At 39.8% G+C, this 15055-nt stretch overlaps 1 protein-coding gene and 1 long non-coding RNA gene across 11 annotated transcripts in view; one reads left to right on the top strand and one right to left on the bottom strand.

Annotated features, from left to right (window-relative positions):
* pebp4 (phosphatidylethanolamine binding protein 4) overlaps nt 1-15055 on the top strand; it is a 553891-nt gene that overhangs the window by 18201 nt on the left and 520635 nt on the right. For all 10 annotated transcript variants that reach the window (XM_087984378.1, XM_087984380.1, XM_087984379.1 and 7 more), the window contains one exon: nt 3538-3670. In XM_087984378.1, coding sequence (XP_087840504.1) covers nt 3538-3670 — 133 coding nt within the window. The remainder of the gene's footprint in view (nt 1-3537; nt 3671-15055) is intronic.
* LOC148135688 (uncharacterized) overlaps nt 1-15055 on the bottom strand; it is a 246480-nt gene that overhangs the window by 171022 nt on the left and 60403 nt on the right. The gene's annotated exons all lie outside the window — the stretch shown is intronic.

Genomic DNA, 15055 nt, shown 5'->3' with positions numbered 1-15055 from the left:
TAAAGCTCTAAAAATTGTTTTTTCTGCAGTGCATTAGATTGAAAGTAAAGTCTCTTTGCAGAGTGAGAAGGACGGCTTCTGTGAGATGCAGTGAACTGTTTGAATAGACTGAACCTGAACTTTGCAGTGAATAAGACGTGCACGTGCACAAACACACGTGGGGCAGAGACATCATAAATTACTGCACTTGCAAGATCATTATACTTGTTGGTCATAGTGCAAAAACTATGGATTTGTACATTTTGTAACAGATTACTGTTTCTAAGTCTTGTTGAAGACATATTGTTATGGATAAGTTATTATTTCTAAGTATTGTGCATAATTTATGCTTTTGATTTTCAGTTGGTCTATGAGACAAGTAAATTATAAATTATAATTTTGAAATGATCTGTTAAGGATTTGGATATAGCATCATGGTTCTGATTGTACTGGTACTTTTAATGTTTAGTGAAATTATAGTTTTGGAAAAATACAGGTCAAAGAATTGTGTGTTTGACAGTAGAATTCCTTATAAATGCTGAGCACCAACTATCAGTGAACTTGGATTGTATTAATTTTGGGTAGATGAGACAAAAGAAAGAAAATTATGACTTTTATGACTCTCTAAAAAGGACCCAGTGCTTTTCTCTTCATGAACCTTCAAATCTCATGTCACTTTCTTACTTTCGTGCTACTTTTATATTTCTCATTTGGAAGCAGCTATCAAGTTTTTTTGCTATATCTTAAATGGTTACTGTCTCTCTGTTGAATTTAAAAAAAACTGTCATTACTGATCATGGCATACCTCTTCATAAGAGGAGAAAGTGAGGACTGCAGATGCTGGAGATCAGAGCTGAAAATGTGTTGCTGGAAAAGCGCAGCAGGTCAGGCAGCATCCAAGGAGCAGGAGAATCGAGCAGAAGAAGGGCTCATGCCCAAAACGTCGATTCTCCTGCTCCTTGGATGCTGCCTGACCTGCTGCGCTTTTCCAGCAACACATTTTCAGCTCATATCTCTTCATAACCTGAGTATCTGTGTTAGATGTTTCTTCAGTATCCCGAACAATCGTAAAACCTTCTTCAATTCTTCAATTGTTGTTCACGACAGCAACTTCCCCACACAACACCACCCTCCTTGTTAAGATCTTAGTAAAGTTTTCTTCAATGTTTGTAGATTCTTTACTGACCTTTGTAGAGCAAACACTTTACCCATCGATATATGTGTCTTTGAGCATGTGTCCTGGAAGTCCATGCCATCCATGTCAATAGCATTGCCCTTACCAACTGTTATTTCTTCAAAGAAAAATCTAGCAATTTAGTCAAAATATGATTTTTCATAAGGTTTGTTCATTTTTCATGAATTTTCATGCATGTTTTCTTTGACCCGTGTTTGCCCAAGGAAATATTCATTTTGTATTGAATGATTGTTTCCAGAAGTCTCCCAGCCCTCCCATTCGAAGTACTGTTAACAGCAGCCTTTCGGAAATCAATGATGTTTTCATTTGAAGGTTTCTGATTATCACTTTCATGGCAGTCATGTTCCTCGCTGTCCCCTTATTTTGTTAATTGTGGCACACGACTGGGTGATGATGACATTAAATGCTGAGCTAATTAACTCATCCTGTCTCAGTGACAACAACATCAGCAAAGGTAATTCCTGTGTTCTTGCAGTCTAAATCTTGAAGTGGATAGTGGTCCTTCCTTTAGCATTTCATTGGAAGATGCTGTCCTGTCCACTTTAACACGAACTATTCAATGATTTAGTTTATGTTTCAAAGACTGTGAGCCTGTAGTACCTAATTTGTGCCACAGGGTGGTACAGATGTGCTTTGTATTTTTTCATTCTCAATTGCACCTCTGGCATTTGCTATAACTAAGACAAAGGAGATTTTTGTTTGCAGTTGAACGTTTTTGAGACTCTGAATTCGATGTAATAAATGATTGATTAGTTCCATATTTCCACTCTCGGTAAAACCTGAACCTTGACTTTGGGTTCTGCCTCCATGTTTAATTCAAAACAATATCTTTTTGTTTCTCTGGAGTGGCTTTCAAGGATCAATAGAGTTTGGTCCACTGATAAAGAATTAACTAAATATAGATATGGCTCCTAATAACAACAAAGATTTTGCTATTTCACTCTGTCACCATCTCACCATTCTTTTCTGTCCTGTAATTACAGTGTGCAGTTGTTCTTAAGTATCAGATACAGCCATCACATGTTTCGTCCTTGCCCTGTAATGGCATCTTGTGTAACAAGTAAAAACATTGTATAAATAGAACATGTTACATGTAACATAATGTGTATATGCATCTCTTTGAGACAGCAATATAATTCACAAGCCAGAAGGAGATGAAAGACTGGTGATTTCCCATTTGATATTATTGTCAGAGGATAAGAAGCTCGTCAGTCCATGAGAAGAGTTCCCCATTCTTCTGCAAGCAATACTGTGGTTCTTTAACTTTCACTTAAATAACTTAAATAAATTGATGGGATCGAAGATGACTTTTCCAGAAGTTCAATAGTTTTGACAGCAAAACATTGTGAAACACCAGTGCGTTGCATGTATAATGTGCCTTTAATGTGTTAAAACTATCCAAGGCACTTCACAGGAATATTATAAGGCAAGATTTGACAGTGTGACATAAGGGTATATGTGACCAATTGATTTAAATCTTTACTGAAGAGTTAGATTTTTGAGGGACGTTATGAAGGAAGAAGGAGCAAAAGGCCTGGTGAGATGTAGGGAGGGAATTCCAGAGATTGTGACTTTGGCGGCGCTAAGTCTTTTGGGTAATACTTAAGAGACGAGCATGAGACAATCTCAGAGACCTCAGTGCAGCAGGGGACAGCTTTTTGATTTGAAAATAAAAGGCTGTGAATGTTCAAATGGAAATGTTGCCAAACCAGGGTCTGGTCAGAGACAAAAAACAGGGCTGTTTGAAACCCTGCTACTTCGGACACAGGCAACAGACAGAGGTTTGAATATTGGAATTCTTTTGAAGGTATTAAACAAGAATATTCAATGAGACAATATACTTAAATCTTGATGTGAGCTTTGAACTTAACACAGTCAAGGGCAATTTTTGTCATGCTTTTGATGATCTGAGCAGGAACATTGGAACCCTTGGCAAGGTGTTTTACATTTTCACTTGCTAAAGACCAAATTCGATTTGTGTTGTTCCTAGTGTTCCACATTTAGTTTGGTACTGTTATGGCAAACCTCTGGGGCAGATAAATCATGAACCTGGCCCTACTGGCCTAGAGGTAGGAACCCATTTCCACTGTTTGGTGGTTATAATGAACAAAGTTATCACATGGAAAAAACAGAAATTGCTGTGACAGGTCAGCAGGTCTGGCATTATCTGTGGAGAGAAATCAGAACGAACCTTACAGGTCCAGTGACCCTTCCTCAGATATTGGAGAATCTCTGTGACAGGAGAGTTTATTAAAATAGAAGTTGGGATTTTTTCATCATTTGAAATAAAACCTTTCGAGAATTTTAAAATTCTGCACTTTCCCTTCTGTTGGCAATTATTAAAATATTTTGTTTATTTTTAGAGGGGAGCTCGTTGTGATTTATCCAGATTTGGGAAATGCAGCCTGCACTGTCATCCCAAGATGCCGTCAGTTTCGAAGACTGCTGAGTAAAGAATGGGGAGAACCACGTGTAAAATTTGTTCAAGCTAACAAGGTATCACATAAACATGACTTGTAGTGCTGTTATTACTTTTGGTACAAATAGCTACAGCAATATGAGAGGCATCAGAAGGAATTCGAGGTAACACTATTAGAATTGAATAGATGAGGCATAAGGGAGGAGCTGGGCAGAATTGACTGAGAGAGGAGCCCAGCAAGAAAGACAGTGGAACAGTAATGGCAGGAGTTTCTGGGATTACATCAGGAGACACAGCAAAAATTCATCCCTAGAAGAAAGAAGCATGGTACAGGGAGGATGAGGCAACTATGGCTGACAGGAATAGCAAAAAAGCAAACGAGAAAGCATATAATGTGGCAAAGAGCAGTGGGAAACCAGAGGATTGGGAAGCTTATAATGACCACCAGAGGGCAATAAAAAAATGAAATAAGGAGGGAGAAGATTAAATATGAGGGTACACTAGTTGGTAATATAAAGGAAGACTGTAAGAGTCTCTTTAGATATATAAAAGGCAAAAGAGAAGCAAAAGTGGACATTGGGCCGCTGGAGAGATAGTATTGGGGAACAAAGAATTGGTGGATTAACTGAATAATTACTTCACGCCAGTCTTCATGGTGGAAGACATGAGTAATATCTTAAAAATTCAGGAGAGTGAGGGAGCAGAGCTGACTATGGTCGCCATCGCCAAGGATAAGGTGCTAGAAAAACTGAATGGCCTGAAGATGGATAAATAACCTCGACCAGATGGACAACACGGCACAGTTCCAAAGTAGATAGTCGAAGAGAAGGTGGAGGTGTTAGTGGCGATCTTTCAGGAATTGCTGGAGTCTAGGAGGGTCCCAGAGAACTGGAAAATCGCGAACATGACACCCTGTTAAAAAGGGAGTAAGACAAAAGATAGAAAATTACACGCCCATCAGCCGAACCTCAGTCATGGGTAAGATTTTGGAATTGAAAATGTGTTGCTGGAAAAGTGCAGCAGGTCAGGGAGGAACAGGAGAATCAACGTTTCGGGAATAAGCCCTTCTTCAGAAATGAGGAAAGTGTGTCCAGCAGGCTAAGATAAAAGGTAGGGAGGAGGGACTTGGGGAAGGGGCGTTGGAAATGCGATAGGTGGAAGGAGGTCAAGGTGAGGGTGATAGGCCGGAGTGGGGTGGGGGCAACACGACGGTTGGAGGAAGAGCACCTCATCTTCCGCCTAGGAACCCTCCAACCACAAGGGATGAACTCAGATTTCTCCAGTTTCCTCATTTCCCCTCCCCCCACCTTGTCTCAGTCAAATCCCTCAAACTCAGCACCGCCTTCCCAACCTGCAATCTTCTTCCTGACCTCTCCGCCCCCACCCCACTCCGGCCTGTCACCCTCACCTTGACCTCCTTCCACCTATCTCATTTCCAACGCCCCTCCCCCAAGTCCCTCCTCCCTACCTTTTATCTTAGCCTGCTGGACACACTTTCCTCATTCCTGAAGAAGGGCTAATGCCCGAAACGTCGATTCTCCTGTTCCTTGGATGCTGCCTGACCTGCTGCACTTTTCCAGCAACACATTTTCAGCTCTGATCTCCAGCATCTGCAGTCCTCACTTTCTCCTTTAAGATTTTGGAATCCATTGTGAAGGATGAGATTTCTGAATATTTGCAAGTGTATGGTAAAATAGGGAAAACTCAGCATGGTTTCATCAAGGGGAGGTCATGTCTGACAAATATGCTAGACTGTTTTGCCAAGGTAACGAGCATGTAAGACCAAAGAGAGCCAATGGGTGTTGTCTACCTGGACTGCAAGAAGGCCTTTGACAAGATGCTGCACTGGAGGCTACTGAGTAAGATAAGGGCCCCTGGTGTCAGAGGCAAGGTGCAAGCATGCATAGAAGATTGGCTGTCTCTCAGAAATCAGAGAGTGGGGATCCAAGGTCTTTCTCAGGATGGCAGTCAGTGACAAGTGGTGTTCCGCATGGCTCAGTATTGGGACCATACCTTTTCACTTTATAAATTAATAATCTATGAGAAGGAACTGAAGGCAATCTGGCTGAGTTTGCAGATGATACAAAGATAGGTAGAGGGGCAGGTGACATTGAGGAGGTAGGGAGACTGCAGAACGATTTGGACAGGTTATGAGAGTGGGCAAAGAACTGGTAGACGGAGTACATCTTGGGAAAGTGTGAGGTCATGCACTTCGAAGAATAGAAGCATGGACTCTTTTCTAAATGGGGTGAAAATTCTGAAGTGTAGAGACTTGGGAGTTCTAGTCTCGGATTCTCACAAGATAAATTTGCATGTTGAGTCAGTAGTTAGGAAGGCAAATGCAATGTTGGCATTTATTTTGAGAGGACTTCAATATGAAAGCAGAAATGTATCTCTGAAGCTTTAAAAGTCTCTGGTCAAACCAGATTTGGAGTATTGTGCGCAGTTTTGGGCCGCATATCTCAGGAAGGATGTACTGGCCCTCGAACGGGTTTGGAGGATGTTCACGAGAATGGACCCAGGCATGAAAAGCTGAACATGTGAGAACTTGGGGACTATACTCTATGAAGTTCAGAAGGATGAGGGGGGATCTAATTGAAACTTACAGAATACTGAATGGCCTGGACAGAGTGGATGTTATGAAGATGTTTCCATTGATAGGAGAGATTAGGACTCGAGGGCACATCTTTAGAGTAAAGGAAGACCTTTTAGCCTGGAGATGAGGAAAAACATCTTCAGCCAGAGTGTGGTGAATCTATGGAATTCACTGCCATAGAAAGCTGTGGGTGCCAGGTCACTGAGTATATTTAAGATGGCCATAGATTCTTGATTGTCCAGGGGATCAAGGGTTATGGGGAGAAAACTGGAGAATGGGGTTGAGAAGCTTATCAGCCGTGATTGAATGGCAGAGCAGACTTGATGTGCTGAATGGTCTGATTTCTGCTCCTGTGTCTTATAGTTTTATGTTTTGAAGGGCTATCCTGTCAATGACCTATCTCTAACATTTTTTCAGGTGAGAAGAGAAAAGTGGAAAACAAATAGCAGGAATTATAAATTAACACTAAAGTTGGCTGTACTTCGAATAGATAACCCTTTAGAATAGGGAGTTATTACAGTTCAATGACACAGATTCTAATTTACAGTAAGCTCTGTATTGTACCACAGAGTGGTGCAATTGTCTTTAGAGTATACAGGAATTGCTTTCTCTTTGTCTATCTGCAGTGATATGTGAAATATGTGTTGTGACAACTGTATTTCATTCCTTCCATTTTGGATAAAATTTAATTCATACTGTATGAAATCAATTACAAATAGCATATTATTAAATTTCAGGGCCAGTGCCATGTTTCAGGGTTGAATTTGCTGACAGTTATCCTTAGTGGTCTACTTTTGGGAATAGAGGGGAAAGAATAAAAGGGAACCTGAGGGGCAACTTTTTTACAGAGGGTGATATGCATATGGAATGAACTGCCAGTGGACGTGGCTGAGGCGGGTACATTAACAACATTTATAAGGCATTTGGACAAATACATGGACAAGAGAGGATTAGAAGGACATGGGCCAAGTGCAGGGAAATGGAGTTAACATGGGTGGGCGTTTTGGTTGGCATGAACCAGTTTGGGTCAAAGGGCCTGTCTCCATGCTGTAGGACTAAATGTCTCTCCATAACTCTATTCAACCATGTTGATGATACACCTCCGAGTTAAAAGTCATGAAATTTGAGCAAGGTTTGATGCCAGAATCCATCCAGGTCAGAGGCTATGCACAGAGGGCAATCACAGTTGGTTGCAATCTTGCTGGGATGTGATATGCAGCTTGGTACGAGGGAGTTAAGAGCATGAGGTTATGAGGCTGAAGAATTTGGTCTCAGAAGTAAGGCTGTAGGCGATGGCAAGTTTGGACTGAACCAGTGTTGGGTGAAAGCTGCAAATCTTGTCTTGGATTGAGTGTTGAACTGAATTCCAGGCTCAAACTGAGGTTTCTTGCTGCATTGAAATGGTCCTCGAGTTACAGAGTTGATTTAAGATTCACTCCGTGCAATTGAAGGATGAGCACAACTTTGAACCTACACTTGTAAGGATTTGTAAGAATATGAACACATCTCTGAACTCGACAGTGTAGCTGATCTTTTCTTACGGATTTATCCATTTAAAGCTGTCCTCTGGGGTTAGGGAATCACATAATCGCCATGATACAATCAATGTCAATGGTAAGTCAATTCAAAGAAAGTGGACAGGCTGAAGCATGTACTTAATTATTTGTGTTCTGGAACACTAACAATGTTCAGCGAGAATTTATGTTCTGCTAATCCTCAAGTGATACGCGTGGACCAGATTAGATTTAATAGCTGCTTAAGCCTATTTTCTTCCCCTCGATATTTTTAAGCAATTAAGTAATGATTTGATGGTAAATGGACCAGAGAGTGAGATTACAGGGGAAATAATGTAACAGTAGATGGCAATAGAACAATTGAGTTTCACTCAGGGTTCCTGTGAACAGTGACGTGATTTCTATGTAACTCACACCTTGCCATGGGTTCTCTGGAGTGTGCTGAACGTAGATTTTCTTCACTAATCACTTGCAGGTTGTTATTCAAAAAACATGTCAGAAGAATGTGGCAATCTTGTATCATGGAAATTAAAAATATAAGGCTTAGAGCACTTCCAAGTCAGCTGCAGGGGGAAAAAAAGGCCGTGACATTGCTTGTCTTATGAATTATCATGTAAATCAGGTAGTGATTTTTAGAACTTTAATTTAAATTCTAATTCAAATTACTGTGTCAGTTTGACTCTGAAAATTTGTGATACCATCTGAATATAGTAATTAAATTAATGTGTTACAATCATTTGTAATAATCCATTATTCTGTTAATAACAAACACATTTTAGACTGAAGCTCCAAATGAAATTGTTTTTGGACCCCTGCAGTTGTGTTCTGGCAGTTTTAAATGACTGTTTTATGGGATATATTTTAACTCCTTATTCAGCATTTTGTGTTGAATGCTTCAGAAGTGCTGTGTTTAACATTGGTGAATGTGGAATTACAGATAGGTTTTAAGTAAATCTTTGCTGTTTTGCTGGTTTGTATTGTTCTCTGTCTGTTCATCTGTACTTGAAGAAGATTATTGAACTGATATGTGAAGGCAAACATTGTTTGTGAAGAAAGTTGCATGAACTGGATGGAGTTCCTCTGTTTAGTTACCAGAATCGATTTTTGCACTTAATGATTTTACTTGCAACTTCATTCCATTTCTTAATGGTTGCATAATAATATTTTGATTGCCAATAAAAATAAGCATATTTCCTGTTGTGGCAGTTTGATACCACTGCTAACGGATGTCAGATAACACAAAATCACGCAGTCAAACATGAGTCATGTCATAATTGCTACTTTATTTAATAAGGATGAAGGATTTGTTGAAGAAGTTAACAGAACAGGGTTGTTTTGTATTTGAAGTACATGTCACCATATTTGCTTATTTCAGTTTTGTTCAGTTTTCCAGTTTTGCTTAGAAACCTGTTGTGGGGAAGGCAAACAATGTTTTGTGAAGGGAGATATCCTGGCGAATATGTTTTTGAGAGAAAATCGTGATTTTAATGCTCGTGGGAAGCCTGGACAAGAATACTTTATAAATATTTTGTCTAGTCTTCAGTTTCATCATATGAAGCAACTGCAATAAGTACCTGGACATAAAAATGTTTGGTTGTGACAAATCTGCGACATTTCAATCAATAAAGTACAGAGAATTGTACAATTTAATGCAGTGTTTAATTATTTGCAGTTGTGTGAATAAAGCTGTATCACTTTGCTGCTCTTAAATTTATCAATAAATACCAAATAATGAACAGGGAAAGAAACAATCCATTCTCATCCTGGATTGTGTGAGTTCATGAAAGATTGCAAAATTGTGGCTATGCACATGCATTTAAATTTCTGACAAAATTGAACCCAGGAATGCAATTTTGAGCACATTGTTGGAGCAATTTCCAGATTGTGCTCAAAGCAGAGACTGCCTAAACATGTTGTCAAAAAATGTGTTGAACTCTTTGGGCAAGTGTTTTTTTTTGACTAAATTGAAAGATTGCCAAGTAACCATTTCAGTTGTGTTTTGGAATCTTTGTGATCTCCTCAAATGTTGGCACTAAGCATCTTTTTTGCTTAATGTGACCAGTGCTCTGGCTTTATGTACAATTTGTTTCATCAGGTACAAATGCTCAAGCTTGTAAGTTAGTTGTTTTAGGATAGCACAAAACTGAAGTATCAGTGGTGCTCGAAAAATGTAAATTGATGTTAATTCAGCTGGGGATATGCTGGGGAATAACAAAATATATTTTTCTCACGTCTTCCAATTTATTTTCATTCATTTCCCTGAACTTGTGTCACCAAAGTAGCTGAACTTGGTTGATGGAAAACTGCTGCACAAAGAGGTAAGTTAGCTGAGCGAGAACGTTGGGCAACAGATGTACTTTTTATTGTGAAAATGTGCTATTTGCCTCTGGAGCCAACATGTCCATGTGTTTCCCAGTAGGTCACCAAAGAGGTTATTCTTTGTGTGAGGTTGAACATTTAATGTTGATAAACTGTTCAATTGTGCAGAGATTTACTAGTAAAGACTAATGATTTTCTCACCAAATGTCCGACCAAAATTACACTTTCCTGCTTGAATCATGGGACAATGATTTTCCTTCATATTTTCTCTAGCACAGGAAAAATCATGTTAAACTGATATATTTCATTGAGGTGGCCAAATATTCAGTACCTTTGTTGCTTAACAGTGCCAGCAACATTACAGAGCTGTCCAATGTTATAATGGTGAGTTCCCAATTATTCTGGACTTATTGCAGACCTCATAGAGCTCTGAGGTGCTTGAGTGCATGAATTGTAAGAAATTCATATGCCATTGAAACAAGTTGCAAGGAAAGGTCATGGAATGTCATCATTTATTGCAAAAAGGAGTTGAATAGAAAAGTCAGGATATATTATGCTTGAATTATAGTACGCACCAGCAAGACCACATCTGGGGTACTGTGAACAAAAGTGGTCTTAAGGCTTAATGTACTGCTTGATGTATTTCAGAGGAGGTTTACTGTATAATGATTGGAATGGGTGAGTTGTCTGTGGAGAAAAGGTTGTATGGACGAGGCTTGTATCACGTAGAGTTTTGAAGAGTAAGAAGTGAGTTGATTGAATCATAAAAGATCCTGGGGAGTCTTGATCTTTTTTCTCTGAGAATCTAGAATGAGTAGAACACTCAACATCCCCTGCGGCAGAATGTTGGGTTTCTCTTCCTGTGGGTCGCCAGATGTGATGGAGTTGGAATGAGAGTGTTTGAAGCTCTGGGCTATTTTATTTAACTTTATTTTTATTTATTCACAGGATGTGAGTGTCACAGGTTGGGCCAGCATTTATTACTCATCCCGAATTGTCATGAGGGCAGTTAAATTTTGATATTACTGTAGGTCTTGAGTTGGCCAAACCAGATAAGAACATTTTCAGAACACGATGTGTTTTTCATGGTAATTGAAGTGCTTTCATGGTCATCATGGGACTCTTATTTTCAGACTTTCATTGGATTCACACTCCATCATCGCAAAATATTGAGCACCATTTAAGACTCCTGAGTTACTGGAGCAGTCCATGTTTAAATGCAACAAGGACTTGGGCTGCAAAATGGTGAGTGATGTTCATGCAGTGACCAACTGGAATAGGAGATAATCTATGTTCTGTGACATTCAATGGCATTAGTGTCACTGAATCCCCCATCTCAAAATCCTAGATATGACCATTGACCAGAAATTCAAGTGGACTCACCATATCAAGGCAGTGGCTACAAGAGGAGGTCCGAGGCTGTAATACTTCAGCAAATAACTTGCTAAAGCCTATTCACAAGGCACAAGTCAGAAGCATGCTGGAATTTTCCCCACTTGCCTGAATGGATGCAGCTCCAACAACAACCAGAACAAAGCAGCCCACTTGATTGGCACTGCATCCACAAGCATTCATTCTTTCTATCACCAATGCTCAGTATCCATTGTGTGTACTATCTGCAAGTTGCATTGCAGAAATTCACCAAAGATCCTGAGACAGGACCTTCCCCTTCTATCCAGAAGAACAGGGACAGCAGATATGTGGGAATACCACCACCTGCAAGGTCCCCATCATATCATTCACAATCCAGACTTGGAAATATATTACCATTCCTTCAGTATTGATGGGTCAAAGTCCTGGTATTCCCTAACAGGGCATTATGGGTCAACCTACAGTGCATGGACTGCAGAGGTTTAAGAAGACAGCTCATTATCACCTCCTCAAGGGCAACTAGGGATTTGCAACAAATGTTAGCCAGCCAGGAATGCCTACAGCTCATGAGTGAATTTAATAAAAATCTGCTGTGGCAGGATTTGACCTCAGATTATGGGTCTCTGGATTAGGAGTCTAGTAATTATACCACCAGGCCATTGCTTCCTCTTGAGTTGACTGATTGTTGATTGAGACAGAGGTAAGGAGAATTTATTATGTTTGAGGGCTGTTAGCCTTTGTAACTATTCCTCAGAAGGCAGTGAAAGAAGAATCTTTGAACATTTTTGAAGATAGGTAGATCAATTCTTGATAACTGAGTGGGTGAAACATTTTTAAGGGTGAGTGGACTGTAGATTCATCATATCAGTCACGATTGGATTGAAAAACAGGCTGAAGGGGCCGAGTGGCTTTGTTGTCTTTGAATGTATTGATTTTAGAAATCTGGCCGTCTGCCAATAGTCACATCCTCCTCTTAATGGAATTCTGTTTCTTCTATCTATTTTATCAATGTCCATTAGGTCAGTTATCAAAATCATATTGAACATTGAAGTCATTGTCAACTTTATGATGATGCATTCTTTGTAAGGTAATCATTAGTACCAGTCCTTTTTTTAAAAATTGAAGTTCAAATAGTGAGGATGGTTTCTCATGATTAATTTCCTTGTATCAGTCATGGACATAAGCAAAGAACAGGCCCAAATTGCAAGGATTATTTGAGGTCTTTCCATTGATATTATCTGGTGTAAGTCAGATCTGTTCACGAGACAGGGCATGTCTTTGTTTATCCAGTTATTCAGCCTGCCAATCATTTTTGTTGTTAGCTTGAAAACACAAGTCAATTATTGGAGGTGGAACTGTGAGAGTGACATTACATGATAAAGAATGCTGATGACTTTCTTCCATGTTCCCTCATCCTCGCACTGTGCAGTGAAAGATGGATGTGATAATTGCAGCTAACCAATTGGAAGAATATGAGTTGAGGAGAAACTTCTTCACCCAGAGAGTGGTGGGTGTATGGAATGCTCTGCTCCAGAAGGCTGTGGAGGCCAAGTCTCTGGATACTTTCAAGAAAGAATTGGATAGAGCTCTTAAGGATAGTGGAATCTAGGGTTATGGGGATAAGGTAGGAACAGGATACTGATTGAGGATGATCAGCCATGATCACAATGAATGGTGCTGGCTCAAAGGGCAGAATGGCCTACTCCTGCACCTATTATCTATTGTCTGTTATCAACACGTCTCAACAAATTGTCAGAAGTACTCACACCAATTTGTGAATTCATTATTGTTTTCCAATACACTTGGTCCAAACATGGATAAAAATGCTGCATTGCAGAGCTGATGAATTCCTGTCCTTGACGGCAAGGCAATAACATTTTGATTGATTGTGGCATCAATTAGCTCTTATAAGGTTTAAGTTATTGGGAATTGAGGTGTTGATAATGGGGACACAGTGTGAGAATTTCCTCATTATTGGAAGGTATACTTTATACAAAAGAAGATAGTCATGGTTCTTGAAGATTGTTTTGGGGAAATGCTGGTATCACAGTAATATTATCAGTAATTCAGAGACCCAGATTAATACTCTGAAGAAACAGGTTTAATTCTCACAAGGGCAGTTGGTGGTACTTAAATTCAATTAATAAGAAATGGAATTGAAAGATAATCTCTGCAGTGATGATTATGAAACTATCACTGATTTTTCTAAATAACCCTCCTGGTTCACTAATGTCATTTATGGAAATCAATTTGCTGTCCTTACCTAATCTGGCCTACTTCTGACTGTAGAATCCCAATAATGTGGTCCACTCTTTACTGATGTAAAGGTAGTTGTGGATGGACACTAAATGCTGGCCTTGACAACGTCCACATCCATGAAAGAGTAAATGTTTAGAAATCGTCTTCATTCCAGAACAGAGCAACATTAACTCCTTTGGGTACTCCACGAGATTTGACACTCAAAGGTGACTATCAATGACCAGGTCTCCATCATAAAGTCAGAAATAAGGATGTTTACTGATGGTTGTGTTGCGTTCTGTATCCTCGGATATGGAACCAGCCTGTGCTGGCCTGTAGCAAGACCTGGACAATCTTCACGCTTGCTAGGTGTAGAATAACATGTTTGCCATACACGTGTCAGGCAAAGACCGCATCCAATTCATTATCTAACCATCTCACCCTGGCGATCAACAGCATTCCTATGGCTGCATCCATCGACATTCTGGAGTTTACTGTTGACCAGAAACTGAAGTGAACCTTGTTGAGGGAAATTGAGAATGAGCAACAAGTGCTTACATTGCCAGTACCATGTTCATCCTACAAATGAAATAAAAAAAAAATTAATATGAAATGATCAGCATCAAACCATAATGACACCACAGTCGAGAGTGTGGTGTTGGAAAAGCACAGCAGATCAGGCAGAATCCGAGGAGTGGGAGAATCGATGTTTCGGGCATAAGCGATTCATCAGTCCTTACTTTACATAGAACATAGAACATTACAGTGCAGTACAGGCCCTTCGGCCCTCAATTTTGCGCTGCCCTGTCATACTAATCTGAAGCCCATCCCACCTACACTACTCCATGTATGTCCATATGCCTGTCCATTGACTACTTAAATGCACTTAAACTTGGCGAATCTACGACTTTTGCAGGCAAAGCATTCCATACCCTTACTACTCTCTGAGTAAAGAAACTACCTCTGACATCTGTCTTATACCTATCTCCTACTTGTGTCCCCTCGCGTTTGCTGTCCCCATACTTGGAAAAAGGCTCTCCCTGTCCACCCTATCTAACCCTCTGTTTTGCCATAACACACATTTCTTTGACGTGAATTGGCGATAACGTGATTGAAGAATTCATTATTTATAGAATGTGAACTTTCCTTACCTGCATTGGCGAAAATTCCGATCCCGTTGGTTTAAATGGTGCTACTATTACGCAATTTTCTTACAACGCGGGATTACGCTGGAATGGAGCTATCAATTTGTATCTGAACAGACTGTGTGTCTGAATTTTGGCAATTTGAATTATCCTGTACTGCTGCTTCATTGTTTTTTCTGCAGCACAGAATTTCTTGGATGTTGACAGTATCCAATGGCAAAATGTATCTTGATTGTGAGTGAGGAGTTGGTTGGCATTGGGACCATACCAAACCAAAGA

The sequence above is a fragment of the Chiloscyllium plagiosum genome, unplaced genomic scaffold, assembly GCF_037043375.1.
Source record: "Chiloscyllium plagiosum isolate Xiang-an unplaced genomic scaffold, Cpla_swu_hap1 HiC_scaffold_48, whole genome shotgun sequence".
Classification (NCBI taxonomy): Eukaryota; Metazoa; Chordata; class Chondrichthyes; order Orectolobiformes; family Hemiscylliidae; genus Chiloscyllium; species Chiloscyllium plagiosum.
This window is presented reverse-complemented; position numbering and strand designations above follow the sequence as displayed.